General features: G+C 47.8%; 1 protein-coding gene across 6 annotated transcripts in view; it reads right to left on the bottom strand.

The window, feature by feature from the left end:
* Positions 1 to 20,836, bottom strand: part of gria3a (glutamate receptor, ionotropic, AMPA 3a) — a 73,098-nt gene extending 52,262 nt beyond the window's left edge. For 2 of the 6 annotated variants that reach the window (XR_015104428.1, XM_086142520.1), the window contains exons 1-3: positions 20,673 to 20,835; positions 20,426 to 20,584; positions 1,707 to 1,946 (exon numbers count right to left, since the gene is read on the bottom strand). Coding sequence is in view for 5 of the 6 variants with exons in the window: in XM_086142520.1 (XP_085998646.1) it covers positions 1,707 to 1,946; positions 20,426 to 20,584; positions 20,673 to 20,775 (502 nt within the window). In the remaining variant the exon portion in view is untranslated. Of the gene's footprint in view, positions 1 to 1,706; positions 1,947 to 20,425; positions 20,585 to 20,672 lie in introns of all 6 variants that reach the window. The other 4 variants (XM_086142519.1, XM_086142522.1, XM_086142518.1 and 1 more) reach the window with 4 other exon arrangements.
* Between the last annotated feature and the right edge of the window lie 2,308 nt (positions 20,837 to 23,144).

The raw sequence follows: 23,144 nt of genomic DNA, 5'->3' as shown, positions 1-23,144 counted from the left end.
AAAACCAGATTTCGTAGCCGAGCGACACCGCATCTCTCATTTGGAAGATGCTTGATTTATACATTGATATACTGCCCGGCTCCATTACTGTCACGGCTCCAGCGCCGTCCCCGCGCCCCCCCAGCCCTAAACTCAGCTCTCGTCCTTTAATGGAAATTAAAGTGACATTTGGACGGCGGCGGCGCTCTGGCGGGCGGGCGGGGGAGAGCTTCGCTTGTCTGCGAGCTTTTGGAAACCGTCCGCCAACGACGGCGTTTAAACCGCGTGGAAAAAGGGGGCGGAGCCACGCACAGATGGCGTCCCCGTCAGCGAACCAGGCCGGCGAGGTCCGGAGGGGCCGCCGCCGCCGGGACGGACTTCTGAGGAGGTCAGCGTTGCCAAGGAGAGGGCGAGAACAGCTTCATTATTTTGTCTTCACCACAACGGCGAGCCAACTGTCGGCCTCTGCAATCTGCCGCCGCCAACACACACACACACACACACACACACACACATACACAGGTGTACACATGCACGCCAGCCCCGCCCCCCGACCTCCATAATGAGGTCGAATGCAGACGCGGTTCCAACCTGGGCCTGTTGGCGGCGGCCATCTTTGTTTGGGTCATGAAGCATCACGGGGAGATTTTTACCCAGCAAGATGTGCATTTCCTTTCCAAAAAGCTTTTTAAACGGGTGATGGAGATGGGTTTCGTGAGCGAGCGGCGTGTCAGAACCGGCGTGAGGTGGGGGGGTGGGGGGGGGTGACGGTGGAAAAAAAAAAAAAAGAGTGTACTTGTTCTAGAAATGACGCTCTATGTCGGTTAAAAATACTTGGAATGCACAGTTGTGGCACATTTACGAGTCGGCGAGCAGCGGGAGCTTAAAATCACCCCCCCACACACACACACACACACACATACACAGGTGTACACATGCACGCCAGCCCCGCCCCCCATTTTGAAAAGCAGCGACGACCTCCATAACGAGACGCGGTTCCACCTCAGGCCTGTTGGTGGCGGCCATCTTTGTTTGGGTCATGAAGCATCACAGGGAGATTTTTACCCAGCAAGATGTACATTTCCTTTCCAAAAAGCTTTTCAAATCATGGAGATGGGTTTCGTGAGCGAGCGGCGGATCAGAACCAGCATGAGGCGGGGGGACGGAGGAAAAAAAAAAAAAAAAAGAGCATACTTGTCCTAGAAATGATGCTCTATGTCGGTTAAAAATACTTGGAATGCACGGTTGTGGCACATTTACCGGTCGGCGAGCGGCGGGAGCTGAAAAACGACCCGCACACACACACACACACACACACTCTGGATTCACAATCAGTGAAGATAATCGCATGATTGAACACCTTGGATGTACCGGGTCGCATCTTTTCCCGCAAACCTAAACCTGGCAGCGGGTTTACTCGCCGTCATGGCGGCCCCCGTTTCCAGATGCTGACCCCTGGAGGGCCGGCGGCGTCTGGAAATAGCTGGCCTACATGGCGGGGCGGCGGGGGGGGGGGGCGAGCACATCGAGCTTCATCTTTATATAATCCAATTAGAGCTAAACGCTAATCAGCACGGATTACGCGCTCACTGACAGATCGGCAACACCTGTGAATATCACACACACACCAGCGTAAACACACTTCAAGGCGCGTTCAGCTGCACGCCAGAGCGCTTTAGCACGAGGGATTTATCCGCGATGCGTTCAAGGGACGCGGGAAAACTCACCCCTGTCTGTGTCGTACAGGTAAACAAACTTCTCCCACTTGTAGTGATCCAGGAGGCTTAGCACGGCGCCGCGCAGGCCGGGCCGCATCTGGATGACGAACTGGACGTCGGCGTCGATGGGGAAGCTCGGCGTGATGAAGGAGGTGTGCAGCGCGCCGCAGAAGGAGGTCAGCGTGTTCATGGACTTGCGGTCGTAGAAGCCGAAGATGGCGTAGACGCCGCGGGAGAACTGGGAGCAGACTGGAACACAAGAGGAGACGCCATCCGTCACTCGGAGAATAAACGGCGAAGGTGGCGGTTAGCCACGCGGCGGTTAGCGTTAGCTTGGCGTGTTTTGAAGCGTTAGCTTAGTGCTATCGCTTCCTTTCTGGTGTTCAATCATGGCCCGGATGTGAATGAAATTTTTTTTTATCCTGTTTTCTATTTTATTAATTTTACCGTTTATTTATCTGTGTATGTCTTTCGCTATCTTTTGATTGTCTCTTTTGTTTATATTTATTGATATTGTTGTTGTTGTGCTGCTGTGACAAAAGTATTTCCCCCTTTGCGGATCAATAAAATATGTCTTATCTTAATGAAAGTTCTTCATTATTTCATTCATGAAAATGTTTCTGAAACGTGGGGTTCAAATCATAAAAACGTAGTATTTAATCTGAAATGATTCCAATTAAATTACAATTTTGCACTACTATATAAATAATATGACCCTCAATAACCTCTTTTGTTCTTCAAGTTGACGTTTGTTTCTTTCAAAAAAATTGCAAGGGCTTATTTTTTAACACAGTTTTGAATTTCACTAGCTAGCCGTTTACCGCTAATAATGCACAGCATCTGTTGCAATGAACCCCTAACTAGTAGGAATCTTGGTATTTTCTTTTTGATGGCAGTTTCTGCGGCCTCTTCATAGCTCTCCGGCAACTTTTGTTTCTGGCTAAGTTTTGCAAAGGGCTAGCGGTCCTGTACGTATGAATCAGAGAGTGAATAGTTGTATGTCTCTACTTGATGTGTGAATGAATGAGCGAATGATTGATGACATGAACACGAGTATATGGAGTGTTCGTGAGAGGGTGAATATTTGGTGTATGAATGAAAGAGTGAACGTTTGTGTGTCTCTGTGTCGTGTGAAATTGTCCGATGAGTTCTCGTCCCGCGAGTGGGAAATATCCGCTAGTTCACGCTGCTGTTTTCGTGCGAATTTCATCATTTTATTTCCCCTCATTAACCGCCGGCCTCCTGACCGATACTTGGCGGCGGCTTCAGATAAGAGCTTGGCTTCCTCCGCCGGGGTTTTCACTCGCTTCTGCGGTCCGTGCCGGGGTAGCGAGGCCAGATTTCCCAAGGACACGCCGGGCTACGCCGTTCGCTTAGCATAGCTAGCGGCTAAAGCGGCAAAAAAAAAAAAGCGCCTTTCAAACAAAGTTTTAACTGCGAAAGTCGGTAATAGTGAAAAACGCAGGAGGGGTCGAGGCGGTTTAATGGAGGGCTGGGGCGGGGGGGGGGGGGGGGGGGGGGGTATTAATCTCCCCGATGGAGGGACGGCTATCCGGATAAATGGGCGCCATGTGGGACGCCGGGATCCACTGGCCGCTAACCGGCGCCCTTGGGTTCTCCTTGGTCTAAATGCAACTGCTTGGGTAATCATCTGGAAATAATGGGGGTGGGCGTGGGGGACGGGGGGGTCGGCGCTCTGGCCGCAGCTCTTAATGCACAAATACCATGAAACATGAGCTTGCAAATGCGCTAGCGCCAGGCTGCGCCGCCGTATAAAAGATTTATAAGCGGGCCCCCGTCTCCTGCCATCTGCGGTCCGATGGAAATGAGCCGCGGTCGTAAACGCCCGGCGGCGCCAGACATTCGGTCTAACAAGGTGTTAAGTATTTATTTTATTTGTACATAATAAATGCTTTTATACCGCCGGGCCGCGCCGTGACCCCTTATCCTTACGCTAGCTGGACCCGAAATCTGCAAAATCGGCTTTTAACGGCGAGATCGCCAAGCTACCCTGCAAATTGATAGCTAATATTTGTGAAGCATGTTGGCCGCGGGGCTAACGGAGCGCTAATCGGAATGGACAAACAAGGAATTGACGGAGGGAGGGGGTCGACACGGACCCCAGAAGACGATCTGCGGCGGGCGGGTCCGAGGACGAAAACCAAACCCCCTCCCTTCCGCCTTCGTTTGCCAGATGCGACGGCGCCGAGCCTTTAGCATCCCGGTCAGCGATGGAGGAGGGGGTCGGAAGTGGGGGTTCGCGGCGCTCATTCTATCGCGGGCGGGGGGGGGAAGCGGAGCTATTTTTTGCACTGCGGGCTCGCAGCGATCCTGCGCGGAATACAAAACGCCGGCCTCCTCTGCAGGATTAATGTCTGACGGTCCGAAAAGCAAGGAGACTCTAAAGGTCCCCGATTCATTGGGGTAGAATTTCCCGACCGCCGTGCCGGATTAAGTCTCTCTTACGAATCAATCTTCCCTTCCACTCCCCACCTCCTCCCCGAAATGAATCCCACTCTGCACACACACACACACACACACACACACACACACACACATTAGCAGGCCCTGGGTTTCCCAGATGTTGGCATCTTGGGTCCTCCTAATGAGCATCAAAGCTAAGTGGAAGCTAAGTCGAAGCTAAGTGGGACGCCGCCACCTTCTTTCCCCCGTATCCGCCGCCGCCGCCGCCGCCGCCGCCGCCGCCGCCGCCGCCGCCCCGGCTGGACGTCGGACGAAAGCATTCTCACCTCCTCCGCGGAAAAAAAAAAATGTTCCCGTCGCTCGCCGCCCCTGACGCCAAGCGCCGAGGCTAATTAGCGAGCCGCTTTTGGCAAAGCGAACCAACCTCCGGGTGCGGGAGTTTGGCGGCGGTCGGCGGAGGCGAGTCACGTTCAAAAACCTTTTATCCCCCTCGCGAAAAAAAAAAAAAAAAAATCCAATCCGCATTGAGCTCCCGGCCTCACGAGGCGACGGGACTAAAAGAATTCAGATTAGCCAAAAAAAAAAACAAACATCCATGATAGCGGGAACAGCATTGCAGTCAAAACAGGATGTAACCTAGCAACAGTCCCGGCTAATCACATGGAACTCCGCGGGGGGCGGCGTCGGCGGGGCGATCCTTTCTAGGCGGCGCCTTTTTTTAAGTAAATTGCAACCTATCAAAAAAAAAAAAAAAAAAAAAATTAAACACTTTTCAGGTTTTTTGTGACGCTCCACTGGATTTGATAAATGCAGGATAAAAAATATCTTTTTATTTCTAGGTCGAGAGGCGTGCGGGGGGTTCATGATACTTCCATCTCCCGATGGTTTTAAGATGTCCGTAATATATAGGCGGGCTGGCGGAGGGGCGAAGGGGGGTTTACAGTGTGTGACCTTCTTTGTCAGGAGGTATAAACCTGCCTCTGCTTGTCAAAGTGCGGAAATTCACGGCGCCGGTCCGCGTTGACGCCGCCAGAAATAAAGAACCTGCGACGGCGAGCGTTCTTTGACTTTCCCCCCGGCCACCCTCCTCCGATTCGGTGTCGCCAAACAGACGTCCGCCAGAAGAAAAAACCCCGGGGGGCCCTCTAGAAGGCCCTGAGGCTTCCCGCCGGAGGACAATAAGCAGCGGGGAAGGAAACCAGCGGCGGAGTGGAGGGATCGGAGTGTGTGTGTGTGTGTGTGAAGCCCACACACACTTTGGAAATCAATCTATGCCTGTGCAGGAAGTGATGGTAAGTAATGGGGGGGTAAAAGCAGTTTGCCACGGTGATGCGTTTGAGTGTTTCACTGCCTGGGAGAGACGAGCGCTGAGCCAACCGGCGATCAACAAAAGTCCCATCTGACATTAATTAATCGTGGAGATTAATCGAGATTAATCGCAACTTTGGCGGGGGGTTCGGGTGACGCGCTGAGCCGGCGACACAAAAAGCAGCAACCCCGAAAAATGAATACGGCTAAACAGACCTCCGAGCTAGCTAGTTGCTTCTAACCAGATCACGACCAGAGGCGGGTAACCAACGTCGATTACCAGGGCGGACCGGAAGGCGGCGGGAGCAAAGGTTCCTGGCGGAGATCCCGTCATAAAGACCCGCATAATGAGCCGGGAGATGTGAGGACCTCGCACTTCACCTCATTATAACCCTTCTTGTCGGGGATCAAGGCGACGCCATTAGCGCGGAGACGAGTTAAAATGAAATAAGTGGTTTGCAGATGTGAGAAAACACAAAGGTGTCTTGAAAAGAGCAAACAAGCGGCGGTGGCCTTTAATTAAGACGGCCTTCGTCACGGGTTGAAAGCACAACTGGCCACGACTTCAGCCGGTACGAAAACACCGACGGCCATCGGGCGAGTTACGGAAGAGTCTTGTAACGTCAAGAAAATTAGCAGATTATCAGTGAATTTGATGACCCGCCTTTGACGTGGGTAAGACGGGGCGCTAAAAGCCGCCCCATCTAAGCCTCCTCCCCCCCGGCGAGGGGACGGTTTAATAGCTCTGGAGGCCGAGCGGCGTTTTCTCAGATGTCTGCGTGCCAGGATGTTTGGGCTGCAGGCGAAGAGGAGAGGAAAAAAAAAAAAAAAATCAATGAAAAGCAACCTTGCGCGGGATTAATTACCTTCTAGCTCATATTTATTTTGCCTGCTTGTGCGCATTTTGGGTCTGATTTAACACTGCATTTTTCGCTGCCCGGCTTTGCATAGCAACCCCCCCCACCCGTCGTGTCGTCATGGCCCGGAGGGGCGGAGCCTCGCCGAACTCTACATTGATGATTTCGTCTCTACCGCGCCCGCGAAAGACGTCGACGCCTTTGCCGCTCTGAAACCGTCTGCCATTGGATGCCCTGGAAGGGTTGGCCTTTGGGCCGAACCACTTCTCTGCAGAAGGGGGTTTCACACTGTGGATGAAACCAAAGTTTGGATATAACCAGAGGGGCTCATCTACAAGTAATGAAGTCTTCGATCCGTCCTCCGTGTTCATTTCTTGCGAACTACTGTACGTTTTTCGTAACAAACCCAGCAGTACCATCAGAACTCATTGGAGCTTTGGAACGGTATGCTCGGGTACAACCGGCAAAAAGACCATAAAAGAAGAAGAAGAAGACAACATGGCGATGGTACAACCACATGCCGCACAGACCGCCGCTGTCTACGGCGCTGCCTCGTTCTTTGAATGCACCTTTTCACAAACTCCTCCACTGGCACCACATTTGTTAGTGTCCCAAGTGGAACTCGGAACTTGGCAATGAACCCCTCCCACCTGAGCGGACGTATTGCTCAACAGCAATGGCAACGTGCCCACGGGCGGGATGTGACGACATTCAAAACAAACTTACCTAGCGTTAGCATAGACTGGCCCTTAAGGGTAAAATAATAAAAGGTTTGCGATATTTCAGTTGATTTGTAATGAGTCCAGAATGTATGACATTTTTTGTTTTTGTAATTGCATTACAGAAGATAAAGAACTTTATCACAATATTCTAGTTTTCTGAGACAGTCCTGTATCGGACAATTTATTATCTTATCTTATAGTCTTCAATGATTATCCAGATTAAGATATAGATGTATATATATATATATACATACACATATATATGTGGAAAATCCAGATTATGATATATGTATACATATATATGTATCAATGAATTACATTAATCTAATATTAGGATAGAAACATATTCAATGTTTCTATCCCTGACTTACATGTAACTCCTTTCCGACACCACAACGAAACAAGATACAGAAATATATGTATACATACATTGATATGCATTCATATTTATATAGTATTATATTTATATTTTATATATATATACTTATATATTATATTTATATAGCATATGAACTCTTGTAAAACATGAACAGGTATCAAAACATCCCCGGAATTATAGTGCTCCCTATTGTATATATAGCACATGTATACAAATACATATATATATGAACGCTTTTACAGCATTGACAGGCATCAAATTATGCCAAGAATTATAGTGCTCCCTGTTGTATATGTTTATATATATATATATGAATGCTTGTAAAGCACTGACATGCATCAAAACGTTGCAGGAATGATGGTGCTCCCTATTGTCCAGGGGAAATGTTAGATTTACTGTGTCCTCTGTCTGACACCTTGATGCTCGCTGAGAAACTGTCTTTGCAAAATTGCGCTATTTTACCGATCTGGCTGAGACCCCCCTCTTTCAAACACACACACACACACACACACACACCTTCTCCTCCTCTTCTCCAACCCCCGTGTTTTATGTGTGTTTTTCAAAGCGCCGCATTCCGTCCCAGGTGTGTAAATCCGAGTGTTCTTGGCCTCGTAACCCTGGAACGTCGGCGAGAAAACCATTACGGACTCTGACCTTTAAGGAGAGCGTCAGTCAAAGCGGCCGCCCTCCCCTCCCGACGACTCTGCGAGCCGTTACGTAAGAAGATACAATGTGGGACAAAGACCCGCAACGGAAAAATAAAAAAATACCAGAAAGCTCTGTCTGACTTTGGTTTCCGGCAACGCATCCAACGTCAGCCGCGGCGATAAATAAAGATAAAATATTAAAAACAAACGGTGTGATTCGAATTCGTCTGAGGGCGAAATGAGACGGAGGGTTTGAACTTTTGCGATTTTTTTTTTTTTTTTCATTTTTCTATTCCATTCATTTTGGTTTCCCCGCTGAGCGGCTTTCAGATCGACGAGCGACGACGAGCCCGACGCACGCTTGGATCCTGATGCGGCGGCGACAAATTAAAAAACAATCAAAGTAACAGTCGCCGCCTCAGAATAAATCTTAACAAGGGCAATGGGGTAACTCTGTGTGTGTGTGTGTGTGTGTGTGTGTGGCACCACTGATACTTGAAACGTCGGCTTGAGTAAATGCTTCCTATTTGAATTTCAAAAAACTCCACCAGAATCTTGTTAGCAGAATTATAACACACACACACACACACACACACACACACACACACACACACACACACACACTCGCTACTATTCTAGCCCAGAGACACAATTAGTTTTTTTTTTTTTTTTTTTGGTTTGGTGTATGTTGTTGCAATACTGGCGTCGGCCACTAGAGGGCGCCGGTGAGCATTACGCTAACAAACAGCTGAGGAAAAAAAGACATTTCGATCGGATAACGAACTGTTATTGTCCTGTTTGATCAATATTTGTACCAGATGCATAAAAATGATGATAAAATCTGTCGACATGCATTAGTTTGTATAAAACTGTAAAAAAAATAACGTTCCGCTCGTAGGCTCCCATGGTTGTTTACACTACAACGCTGTCTGGATAGTGACGTAACAAGGTCGATCTGGGCTCGGCACCTTACTTTTTTTCGTAATCTGTGCAAAACTTCTCATTAGAATTCGAGAGACGTGAGCGAGGAGGAGAACGCTGAAAGAAATCAAAATGAGCTTCAAAATGAAGACGAAGAAAGACCCGAAGAGACAAGAGTCGGGAAGCTGCGTTGCTATGCTAGCAGAGGGAAAGCGTCTGTTTTGTAGACTTACAGAGCGCTGTGTTGACTGAACGGGTGGCTCGTCGTCAGCTATCGCACATGTGCGCGCTCTTTCATTGTCTTCTGCATTAGCGAGTTGTTGACATCCTCAGGCAGGAGAACATCAAGCGTCTCCTGCTTAGCTTAGCTTGGCTAAACGCCTCAAAGGCGGGTCCTCGTCTGCGTCCACAAGCGTCCTCGAGCGATTTCCCTTAGGAAGCTCCGTAGCTTAGCACGCTGCTTCCCTCGGACTGGGAATCGCACCCAAAAGCAGCACAATGTGTTATTATTAGCCAAATTTAGCCCAAAGTTAGCTCGAGCAACCTCCGTACATCATCAACCTAGCATGCATTGCATTAGTGTGTTAAATGGGTTAAAATATGTGCTATAAATTGCGATTTTTAATTTATTTATTTTTTGCTTTTTTTAACAAAAAACCAACAGTAAAGCATATCTATGCCTATTTGAGACATACTTCATATACACAAAAGTCTCTCAGACAGTCAAATCAAACCAAATACTTGGATATAGTTAATAAAATTCAACCCAAAAAACAAATAGAACAGCTTTGTGTCTTGCATTTAAAATCACCCTCCACTTGCAAAGATCGGTGCTTGTATTCAATTTGTAGACATATAAGGTATTTTAAATAAAACGTTCAGCCTTAAATTCAGATGGTCAACCAGCACAGCTGTGCAAAACTCACTCCGCTAAAATGATGTGATAGATGGGTATCATGAAAAAAAAAAAAAAAATTACGGCCGCTTCAATACAGTGAAGTCTGGACTTCGAGGATTGATATTTTAAAAAAAAAAACAAAAAAAACAACTCTGATTAATAGTATCGTCGCTATGGCGACCGCTTCGAGGCTCCCCCGGTGGCCGAGTTGGGTATTGCAGCGTCCCCACCTGCAGCGCTGATGCAACTTCATTCAGAAAGCGCCTTTCACACAAACAGGAAGCGTCGCGGCGTGACTCGACAACGCCCGGGAGGCGCCGGAAGCGGACAAATTAATTTCGGGACGGGAGGAAAAAGCGAAGCGGGAAGACGGAATGAAGAGATCAAGACGAGCAGCGAGCCGGGATGTTTCCTCTGGTGTGACGTTAAAACACACGGCCGTAAATGACAGGAAGCCGGGGCGCCACGGCGACGGAAACCCTTTGGTTTCAACGCGTTGCTGCTTTTCAATGTACATCCCTCGCTTCTTTTTTTTTTTTTTTCTTTCAAATGCGCAAACATTCCCCGGCGCCTACTTTCCCCGCAAAATTATAAAATCGGCGAGAGGAGCGGAACAGAGCCCCGCTGTGTTTTTTAATTTCATATTTCGTTTATTTGAGTTTTTAAGAAGATGACGCATGTGTTAAAGCGGCCTGGGGGAACCCGGGGAGGGAAAGTGGCGTCCAAACTTTTGGTTTTCGGGCGCCGGTTGGCGTCTGGCGATGCGACTCGGAGAAAAGCAACAAGTCGACATTTGGAATCGGATTATCGGTCGTGGAAGCGTCGTGAAAACAAACAATGACCCACAAGTTGACGAGAACATGCTAAAGGCTGCTAAAGCTAACGGCTGACATTCAAAAAATCATTCACTTGTTCATCATTCGTTCATCTTAACCGCTTATCCAGGGTTGCGGAGGGGCGGCAGCCTTTCCCAGCTCTGACGGACATTCTTCCAAACATTCACACTTCATATACTGACATACAATTATTGGTTCACTCATTCACATATTATTTTCAAAAATTCACCCTCTCATTCACAGGCCATGCAGAAACAGTGATTCACTCACTTAGTCACATGTTATTTTGAATCACGCTAACACGCTAACATCACGCTAACATTCACCCTCTTATTCATGCATCATATAGACATATAATAATGGGTTCACTCATTCACATATTATTTTATTCACCCTCTCATTCACAGGCCATGCAGAGACAGTGATCCACTCACTTGTTCGCATGTTATTTTGAATCACGCTAACATCACGCTAACATTCACCCTTTTATTCATGCATCATATAGACATATAATAATGGGTTCACTCATTCACATATTATTTTATTCACCCTCTCATTCACAGGCCATGCAGAGACGGCGATCCACTCACTTGTTCGCATGTTATTTTGAATCACGCTAACATCACGCTAACATCATGCAACTACTCCCTCACTCATTCACATATTATCCAAATATTCACCCTGTCATTCACAGCTCCTGCAGAAACACACATTTGTTCACTCACTCATTCATATGTTATATGGAGGCGTGCAAACATTCATCCTCTCATTCATGCATGATATAAACATGCAACCGTTCATCCGCTCATCCAAACAATTTAAGGTCTCCAATGAACCTCCTGCATGTGTCTGGACTGCGTGAGGAACCCTGGAGAACCCTGAGGAACCCCACGCAGACGCCAGGAGAACCCGGAGCCTCAGCTTAAAGAGGGGAATCCAACCTTCTGGCTTGGAGGCAGAAGGTCTCACCGCGCACCTTTTCCTCTTTAAATCACAACAGAATTTAAGTAAACCATCAGGGGTCAGCTGGGGTCGGGGGCGCCGCGCTAGGAAACCACCGACGTGATTATTCTGGGATGGAAAATCCCCACCGGAGGCAAAGACGCCACGCGTCATAGAGCGCCGGAGGAGGGAGGGGGGGGGGACATGTAGAGGCCGAGGCCTGAGTAGGTGTTTCTCCTCAGGCGGTTCACTTGGAGGTTGGCTGGATCCCCACACACACACACACACACACACACATTGCAGATTAGCATAAGCGCTGCTTGGATTATCCCTAAATCTGAGGAAGATGTCGGGATGCGGCCCACACGCCAGGGAGGAAGGGAAAAAAAAAAAAAAGCCGCGATCTGCAGACGAGGGTCGGGGAAGACGAGAGCGCCGGCTCGTTTTTTGGAGAAAAAAAAAGAAAAGAAAAAAAAACAACGCTACGCCCACGTGTTTTTCCCCGCTAGGAAAATTTCCGAGGGTCGCAGAGCGGCATGTTCTACGGAAAACTTCAAACTGCTGAGCGTCCACGAAGGTCCGCGATTACGGTAAACATAAAACACGGTGAACTTCGGAGGGACTATTTCTCCTCGGAGCGTTTGCGCGAGCCTGCCCACGATTTGTGAAGCCGAGCTTGATTTTACTTTTTTTTTTTTTTTTTGTTTGGCCGAATGTGTTCGCGGCTTTGCAGAACGCTCTTCTCCAAATCCTGACAAAGGCGGGAAAAAAAAAAAAGCAGTGGGAATTCATCTATTCATAATTAATGTTGTATAACTAATCTGTCGCACGCCGGGGTTTATTTTTCTGATATGAAATAACTGTGATGTGTAATAGACCCACAGAAAGGGATCAAGTTATGCTAGCAAATGATCTCAAATAAGCACCAAATTACATATAAATCAAGATGAAATAACCTGGGAATTAGCATCCAAGCACCAAAACATCTGTGAGGCAATCACCATAAAATCAGCACGAAATGACATAAATATCTATTGGAAATTAGCTACGATAATAGCATCCGACGTACTCAAACATCTGTCAGAAAAAAAAACTGAAATTTAAAACGGAATTGCAAAAAATGTCAGCAAGAAACGGCTAAAATTAGCAAGAAACTTTTGATAAACCTGCAAAGAATTGCCAAAAAAATTAGCACAAAAGTCTATTAGAAATGAGCTGAAATATACCCAAACATTTGTGTGTTCCAGGAAAATGCCCAAAAATGATCACCAAATTTCCAAATCAAAAGGAAATTATCGAAAATTGATGTTAAAAAATTAATTAGAAATTACCTAAAAAAATTAGCATCAAATTACTAAATCAACTGTAAGGAATTAGCATCGAGCTACCCAAAACAACATGAAATTACTTACAAGTAGCATTACAAATTACCCCGCAAAATAAACATCATCAAAAAAGTAGCAAGTAGCAAAAAAAAAGGGCTGAAAATCAAGGAAAGAAATTCAAATCCAGTTGCCGCGAAATAGATTTTGACAAGAACGACTGAAAGTCTCCATAGATGTAGCAAAAAATTAGCAGCGTTAGCATCATTCACCAAACTACCAAAAAAAATAAAATAAAAAAAAAATCAGCACGAAATGACATAAATATCTATTGGAAATTAGCTACGATAATAGCATCCGACGTACTCAAACATCTGTCAGGAAAAAAACCTGAAATTTAAAACGGAATTGCAAAAAATGTCAGCAAGAAACGGCTAAAATTAGCAAGAAACTATTGACGAACCTGCAAAGAATTGCCAAAAAAATTAGCACCAAATCATGAAAAAGTCTATTAGAAATGAGCTGAAATATACCCAAACATTTGTGTGTTCCAGGAAAATGCCCAAAAATGATCACCAAATTTCCAGATCAAAAGATAATTATCGAAAATTGATGTTAAAAAATCAATTAGAAATTACTCAAAAAAAAATTAGCATCAAATTACTAAATCAACTGTAAGGAATTAGCATCGAAATTACATGAAATTACTTACAAGTAGCATTACAAATTACCTCGCAAAATAAACATGATCAAAAAAGTAGCAAGTAGCAAAAAAAAAAAAGGCAGAAAATCAAGGAAAGAAATTCAAATCCAGTTGCCGCGAAATAGATTTTGACAAGAACGACTGAAAGTCTCCGTAGATGTAGCAAAAAATTAGCAGCGTTAGCATCATTCACCAAACTACCAAAAAAAAAAAAAAAAAAAATTGCACCGCCTTACAAAAAGTACCCTAAGAATAAGCAAACAACTGGCAAATCATGAGCACCAAATTGCATAAATTAAAAATGTAGCTACAAAAATTAGCATTCATTAAAAAAAGACACTTATAGCTAGCAGAAAGCGAGTTGTATTTTCTCGCAGGCGCTGGCGGGGGAGACTATTGATTGACAGGTTCTCCGGCTCGCCGTTTTTCACTCGCCGCATTGTGAAAAAGAGACACGTACTTTGTTGGAGTGTCTCTCGATTCCGTGTTCAAGGGCTCCTGAATCTACACACACCTTCACACCCAATACAGCCTCAATATACAGAATTGATATATAGATATTGATACGATAGCACCGCTAGCGTGTTGGAAAACGCCGCCGCGGCCGGATTGAGACGTGGGTTGTGGACGGCGAGCCCGAGGCCCGCTGACATCCCTGTCGCCGTGGCGACGTGTCACTTCGAATGAGCTCCCAGCAGGGCGACGGTCGCCGGATAAGGCTTTTTTAGCCAAAGCACGGGGGGTGACGTGCGCGCAACGGCGTCCATTCATGGATGGAGATCGGGCGCTATTATTCATTGTTGTTTACGTAAAAATTGAAAAAGTTGGCTTTTTGTTTGCGCGAAAACAATGGCGATCATGATGTCGTCGCCATTGTTTGCTTTATTATTCTAATAACTGTTGTTGCTACGGTTATTATTGTCTGACGTCGTCAGTGTTGTTATTGTTGTTGTTTTTACAGCCGATATTGATTATTTCGTTATTGACGACGTCGTTGTCGTCGTTCTCGTTGTTGTTGTTGTTGATGCTGTTGTCATTGATGTTCTTGTTTTAATCCTTCTTGTTGTCAATGTTGTTGTTGATCTTCAAGTGTTTGTTGATGTCATTGTTGTTTTGGTTGTTAATGTTGTTGTTGCGATCGATATTGATGATGTTGTTATTGATGTCCCTCTTCTTACCATGCCATTGTTGTTGTGGTTGTTCCTTGATGTTGTCGTTGTTCATGTCTGCGTTATTGTTGTTGTCGACATTCTTATAGTTGTTGCCGATGATGTTGATTGTGATGTTGTTGCTCTTCTTGATGTTTATGTGGTTGTTGTTGATGTTCTTGTGGTTGCTGACATCTATGGTGTTGCTGTTGATTACGTTGTTGTTGTTGCTGTTGACGCTGTTGTCATTGATGTTGTTATTGTTCTTCTTGATGTCTATCTGGTTGTTGTTGATGATGTTGTTGCCGTTGACAACGTTGTTATCGTTGATGCTGTTGCCGTTAATGTTCTTGTTATCGTTCTTGTTGTCTATTATGTTGTTGATGTTGATCCTTACGTAGTTGTTGATGTCATTGCCATTTTGGTTGTTAATGTTGCCGATGTTACTGATGATGTTGTTCTTCCTCTTCTTGCCATTGCTTTTGTGGCTGTTGTTAATGTTCTTGTTGTTCTTGTTGATGTCTGCGTTGTTGTCGTCAAGGTTTTTATCAATGTTTTTGTAGTTGTTGATGCTGTTGTCGATGTTATTATTGTTCTTCTTGACGTCTATGTGGTTCTCGTCGTCGTTGACATCTATTCTGTTGCTGTTGACGATGTTGCCGTTGTCGTCGATGTTGTTATTGTTCTCCTTCTTGATGTCTATCTGGTTATTGACGATGTCGCCGTTGTCGTTGATGTTGTTGTCCCACCCTGCTGCTGTGTTCCGCTGTCCAGTGACGACGCACAATTCCTGTGTTTTCCGGGCGACTCTTTATCAGAACGCCGTTAAAAAACTCGGCCGGTATCCGCTCAAGTGGCCGCTGCTCTTTCAGCGCCGGCATCTCCGCAGACCGAACCATCGTCGGGATCGGAGGGGTGGACGGGACGAGGGGCGGGGGGGGATTTTCTCTCTAACCCCGAGCTCCGTGAAGTGCAAACGGGGTTTTTTTTTTTCACTTTGAAATACCCCGAGTCTGAACGAACCTTCGCTGAGTCCAAGTAAGCGGCGCCGTTTGAAAAGAAGTGAAAGAGGAGTAGGTGGAAGAGGAGGAGGAGCAGATCTGGATCCTGGTTGATGCTGCATTAGTGGGTCTGTCCGCTGCCCACACACTGAAGAGCTCTAACATTAGCCTCTGTCTTAGCAGCATCGCACCGGTTGAGTCATAGCGGGGAGGAGGGGGCGGTGTGTGTGTGTGTGTGTGTGTGTGTGTGTGTGTGTGTGTGCGGGGTAGCTACAGTAAACACACTAATGAGAAAGAAGCTGCCGCGCTGACATTCCTGTGACGTTTACACTTCATCCTCTGGAAGATTCTCCGCGCACAATTCAGAACCTGCAGGCGCCGACAAGTCTTCAAACTCAACAAGCCTCACACACACACACACACACACACACACACATATATATATATTATATAATCAGACAAGATGGGACATATTGACTCTGGAGAAGTGGGCGCAACGGATTACTTTTGTCCGCGCAAAATCATCTGCGACATTTATCGATACATTCTGATTGGCGCACATCGAACCGAATAGTCTATCGATTAATATATTTACCGTATTTTGCGGATCAGGCGCCGAATCAATGAACGGGTTTATAAACCGAAACAAAACAGTTTGATCGAACTTTATTCATTTGGTTTTGTTCGCTCGGAAATTCAAGTTACGTTCAGTGATTCATTCATTCATTCATGTTGAATTCTTTGGTTGCTCTTTTCGCATCGTCACTGATAGTCATTGAATTTGAATTTTTTTGGGTGAATCCGAAGTGAGCGTGAGGTTTGAACAATTCTATTCTGGCGTCGAAACCCATATTCAACCCACTTTTGTGTCAGGTGTGAATTCTATGGATTTTAAGTGCGCCTTGCAGTGCGAAAAATACGGTATATAGTGTAGCCTTGCTTACAGTTACATCCCAATACCGCCTCGTCCAAAGCAGCGTACAATAAACATTGAAATACATCACAAAATATAAAGTAAATGAGAAAATACGTATTAAATGTAATGTAATTCGAAATAATTTATGGAAAGAAATCAAATTTTATATTTTTTATCAATCATTTTAGAGGGTATTCACCATTGAAAATATGAAATGTGAGTGACGACGAATTCGCTGTGCAGCAGTCGTGGTAATTTATCTAATATCGTTTTATATCGCCCGCGAAGGTCGCTATCTTTTAATGTTAGTTTTATCTCTTTTAATATATAGATCGATTAATTCTGTAATGACGGACAACTTCAGTAAAACTTCTCCCTTCCTTTAACATATCGATAACTTTTATCTTTTCATCGTCTTCCTGCTAAACCATACCAGACTTTAGCAAAGGAGATATAGTATTAAAATAAATTCATGTTTAATTTATTCACATTTTTAACACTATTATTTTTTTAGGCTATTTCATCATGAAAAAAATTCAATTATTACAAAAAAAAAAAAAAAATCCGCGAAGAGGTGAGGACGCTAAAGACGAACCGCTAAGTAGCGAGGGGCCGCTGTATATAATCGTGATTTATCTTTTTTTTTTTTTTTTTTATATATTGATTTATCATCCGTCACTCGTATCCGGTTTGTTTCCTCTCCCCGCCGTGACCTCGGCCCCGGGGGCGAGAGCCGCCGCGTCGATACGAGATAATAAAAAGCAAGTTTCCCGCGAACCATCCGGACGCGCTTGCGTGCGATTTTGAATTTATTTATCGCCCGGCGTCGTCGCGCCGGAGTTGAAATCGCATCTCGGCCCGGGACGAGGTTTCAGCGGAGGAGAGGCGGGAGGGCGAGGAGGGAAAATGAAAGCGGGGCGAGGATTGATTTTTCCATACGGGAGAACAAACTAGAAGCGAGCGCACAAACACCGACGCAAGCGACGGACTGCGGCGCTCCACCTATCGATCCCAGCTGCCAATAGCGCTCATTTGCCGGCGGGGATTTGTAACAATCATTACACGCTGACCCGGCAGGCGCGCGGCTAATAAGCTCTGAGCCGAGAGTAATTCCTCCCGCTCGTGCCGCCGCCGACCCTGGAACGCCGCGGTCGTGCTTAGCGCTCGCCGTACGTCGTCCGGGGAGCGGCTAACTCGGGGTTATCCTGATAGCTACCGTTTGCGTCGTTTGCCGATTCTTCGCCCGCTAAACCTGTCACGCGCCTTTTCGGGACGCTACGTTCAGCCAGCTAGCCGTGCTAACCAAGTAGCGTGACTCTCCCGAGTGCGAAGCTCTGCTGCTAGCCGGATAAGCGCTTTAGCAAGAAGTAGGACATCTTATGTGCGGCGATGCGTTCAAGGGCGGCTCGCCTGCCCGTTCATCATCTACGAGTCGATTCTCACTTTGCGCGAATTCGCACGCGCCGCCATTCCAGGTTTTCTATGTTCGGAAACAGTGTCGGACAATCGTATTTGAAGAAGAGGCGACGTTGGATCAAAACGGCGAGGTGTAGACAGTGCGTGCCTTATGAGGGTAACTGGGCAACAATGGTGGCTTGGGAACTACTACGGTAGGTGAGTCAGGAGAGGGTTCATCTTCAGGGACCACGCTGACCTGCTGGCCCTGGCTTATCTGCTCCATTTAGGTGACCTCCTGGATCTCCGAGCAGAACTGGAGGAAGCTGTGCTTCACCGGCGCCGGATCAAGACATGTATGACTCCCCTACGCTGTTGCCGAGCAGCGATTTGCGGCGAGGAGGAGCCGATGCGATCGGACGATTGACGACACCATGAACGTCCCGGTGCGAATCAAAAGTAGTTTCATTCTATCTGCGCGCAAATGCGTCTCACATTCATGACCCCTTCCAGACTCCAAGCAGGGTGCGGGAACTTGTACCTTCTCCAATGACGGAGGCCAATCGCTCCTCATGCGGGGATCGTTTGGGGTGGACCTTTTTTTTTTCCGAGTCACTTGGGACTAGAAAGGTGCGCAGGAAGTAGCGCGCTCATGGATTCGCACTCCAGTTTAGTCTACGCCCCATCGTTCAGCACGAAAGCTGTGCAAAGCCCCGGATCAGCTGTCCTGGTTCAGACGGGGAAGGGGGGCGGGGGGGCTTCGGCTGCGGTTAACGGTTGCTATGGCCACCCACGCGCACACATCAGGGCCTTGAGATGCCTCTCGGTTCTCCGGCGCAGACCAACAACTGCCGTCGTACGTGGCAGTCGAAAAAAACGTAAGCATACCGGAAAGGAGCAGGAAGCGCTTATGCTCGGCCGGACGCTCCTGACATCTAAGCTCTATTTCATTTCTTTTCTTGTGGAAGGACAAAGAAGGGTAAACACAAGCACCTCCGGACGGCCTTCGTCAGTCCACCAACTAGCGCACCTTTGCGCCTCCAGGCAGAACCGCAGAGGTGGCGACTACAGCTCTCCAGACTCCCCCATGACCCTTTCCCAGCAAAAACCCCAATGAGGTCATTTACATCCCGTGCCGAACTTCATCGCCGTTTAGTCGCCGAAGGTAAAATTGGAGTCGAAGGAATTCTGGGAAATTACGGGAATGGTTTGCGCCATTTTCGCAAAAACGGCACCCTGGATAACCCTTTGCCGAAAAGAGTCGGGTGTCTATCGGGCTCATCGTCGGGTTCACCCGACAACACGACCCCCGGCAGGGGGGTTACCAGGACAACCCCGAGTGACGGACAGCGATAACCGCCCCCCAGCAGCTTAGAGATAACGCCACCTCCAAACTTAGTGACAGCGGCACATCGGTAAATGTGAAGAGGCGGATCCTTTCCGCAGTGGAGTCGCGCCCCGAAGCTAGGCGCCGACCTCGCATCAAGCCGGCGAGTGATTGGACAAATCGGCAGAAACTTGCACCTCCCTGACGACACCACCAGCTCCAGATCTGCCGCTATTTTGCTTTCCGGCTCGGTTTTTTTACCGCCCCCCCAAAAAAAATACCCCAAAACGGCATTTCCTTGTCTGGATGTCGGGTGGGGGTAGCGGGCGTTCTCGCTCCATTAGGTCACAGCGGCGTCCGGCCAGAGGCTGGCGGGGCTGGAAGAGGCGCCGCCAATCGTCGCGCATGAAGTGCGAGGCTCGGTTGGCGGCGGGGAAAGATAACAAATTAATTCTCCTGACAGAACCCGGCGCCCTACATCGCCAGGCGCCGGCCGCTGGAACAATTATGAAGACGTCTCACAGAGCGCCGCTCCCTCCGAACAGATCCATCACACTCGCCGAGGCGACCACGCGGATTACGACCCGTCACGGCCGACCCGTTGACACCCATATTTAGCGCGGCGTTCCCTAATCCCGTAGAAGCCCGGAGGGCCCGACAAAGAAAAGACCCGGGGTTTATCGACGGGTTCATCAACCAAAGACGAGCGCGCGGAATCCCGGCGGTTTGACTCCCACGGTAGCTTAGCGCCCAACGGCGCCAGCTGGGTCGGTCAACCGTCCAACCGTCCAACCGTCCAACCGTCCAACCGAATCCGCAAGAACAACCTTTCGACCGGTAACCGGCGTCCCGCTACCCTTCCTTGGCGGGGAAGCGACTCTGCGCCATCTGGCCTCGCCGTTTCCAAACCGTTTTGAGCGCTAAGCGTTTCGTTGGAAGGGGAACCGAAAAAACTAGCGTTTCGGGGACGGACGGCACTCACAGGCGTGCGTGACGGAGAAGCTGTTGGACGACTCCAGGTTGTCCACGTTGTAGTTGAGGTGGAAGGGCTTCTCCGTCACGTTCTGGTTGGTGTTGTAGAGCTGGACGGCGAAGCGGAAGGCGCTGTGCTCCTGCACCGTGGAGCGCATGAAGAGCCCACCTGGAGAAGAAGAAGAAGTGGAAGAAGAAGGAGGACATCTTCATGCGGGTGAACTTGACCGTGCGTGAATGCGTCCCGCAGAACTTACCGATGTTGATCTGGTTGGGGAACCCCGCCATGGAGCCCCGCCACAGGCACAGGGACGCCAGGAGCGCTGCCGCCGCCGCCGCCGACGCCGCCGCCGCCGGCATCTTTCCCGGGGAAGTGCGGTGAAGTGCTGGTGTGCGCGGGGGAGAGGACGCGCGCAGAGGAGCATCTACATGCGGGGTTAGGGGGGGGAGGAGGAGGGGGGGGGGGGAGGTTGCGGGAGCTCCACGGGACGCGGCGGGTTTCTCGGTTTCTCGGTTACGCTCCTCCTCCTCCTCCGCGCCTCGTCCCGGGGATGGAGGAGACGCACGTACACGCACGGAGAGACGCTCCTGCTCCGCGGGTGGAGGTCCTCCGAATGGGATGGAGAGAGAGGAGGAGGGATGGAGGGATGATGGAGGGATGGAGGAGGAGAGAGAGAGGAAGGGGGCGTTTATGAAACTTGGTGTGACGTTGAATTATAATAAGAGCAGCCTCACGTCTTCCCCCCCCCCTTCGGTCTCTGCAGTGTGTGTGTGTGTGTGTGTGCGGTGCAGAGCATCAGTATGGGCCAGCTGCATCGTGTTGTCTGTGTGTGTGTGTGTGTGTGTGTGTGTGTGTGTGTGATCTATCCATCTATTTATCCATCCGTTCTAAACTTCAGATCGCGGCTCTTAATCCCAATCTGATTTAATCTTATTTGCGTTTTCAATGAGAATGACGTCACTACCGGACATTTTTGTCATTATTGTTATCAGTTATTATGACCACTAGTATTACAAATAAATGGTTATTATTATTATTATTGTCACAACGATGATCACATTATTATTGTGATTATTCCTTTATGGTTTATTCGGAGATTATTCTGAATTGTCTTCAGGACCGTCTGAATTTAATCCTCTCCTCGGTAGAATTTACTGCTCAATTTAAAGGATTATTAAATGTCATTCTGAGTTATGAGGAGTCTTTCTGGAAAATATTTTCTATGCATTCATTCATTCGTTCATTATCTGAGCGGCTTCTCTTGCGTGCAGGGTCTCCTGGGGGCGGAGCCAAACAAAGAGTCAGCTGTCAATCAAAGAGTCAGCTGTCACTCACAGGGTCAGCTGTCCATCAAGGGGTTAGCTGTCAATCATCAGGTCAGCTGTCAATCAAAGGGTCAGCTGTCAATCAAAGGGTCAGCTGTCACTCACAGGGTCAGCTGTCCATCAAGGGGTTAGCTGTCAATCATCAAGTCAGCTGTCAATCAAAGGGTCAGCTGTCAATCATCAGGTCAGCTGTCAATCAAAGGGTCATCTGTCAGTCATTGTGTCATCTGAGCAAATTCTCTTGCATACAGGGTCTCGTGGGGGCGGAGCCAATCAAAGCTGTCAATCAAAGGGTTAGGTACCAGTCACAAAGTCACCTGTCAATCACAAACTCAGCTGTCAATCACTTATGGAGGACGTATTCACCCTCTCACCCGTTAATGAACCTGCTGTTTTTAAACTGGGCTGAGGATGGAGAACCTGGACCGAACCCGGGGAGGAGAACCTGGACCGAACCCGGGGCCGGATCCCCAAACCCCCCCCCCCCCCCCCACGCCGTCTAGGTGGAAATGAGGTGTCGTCCCGGTCGTCAGCAGGACGGCTCACTCCTGCAGCTGACAAGAAGCATCCGCGGGAGTCGGTGAATATAGCCTGGTTCAAGAAATATAGAAATATATATATATATTATATATATATTATAAATATATATATATAAAGAGAGAGAGCAAGAGAGAGACGCTGCTTGTTATAACACACAGTTACACAAGTCACGAGCCTGAGGGGGCGGACTGGCCTAAATACAGGCGTATCCAGTGGTAACACTGTTAGCACGCACAGTCACAGCCGTGCACATCTCACACACACACACACACACACACACATGCAAGATAATTAAAGCATCAAAACACACACACACACACACACAGAGGACTGAATTCTTGGTCCATCTCCCCGACCGCTACATGGAATCACAACTTTTCAGGACTTGTTCATTTGAACACACAAATAATTATTTTGAAATAATTTTTCCAAATGGATGGAGGTACTTTCCCGCCAGCCAAAGGCGTAATCAGCATTAGTTAGTCAGGTACGGCGCCGAACGAGCGGCGTCGGCAAAACTTTTAATTCAGTCCAGATAATTATTGAGTGTGTGCGTGTGTGTGTGTGTGTGCAGCCCCGCATTTCAAATTTAAGGTGACACTGGGGCCGCGGCCTGCTGGGAGGACGAGAGGCGGCGCCGCTTTTGCTTTCGGCTGGTTCTGCACGCGTCGCCTGGTCCTCCTGAGGCCGACGAGTGTTGGCATCGCGGATAATTAAGGATGAACAAGACGCTCGTAAACAACAAAAAAAAAAAAAAAAAAAAGGCCACGGGTCCAGCATGGAGCGCTACATGCTAATAAACAACGCGGCGGATTTAATGGTGTTACTACAGTGTAACGCGGCTGGGTTGACGACTGTGTAAT

This window comes from Fistularia commersonii, chromosome 35, assembly GCF_037954325.1.
Source record: "Fistularia commersonii isolate RoL2024-O1a breed Wild chromosome 35, RoL_Fcom_v1.0, whole genome shotgun sequence".
Taxonomy (NCBI): Eukaryota; Metazoa; Chordata; class Actinopteri; order Syngnathiformes; family Fistulariidae; genus Fistularia; species Fistularia commersonii.
This window is presented reverse-complemented; position numbering and strand designations above follow the sequence as displayed.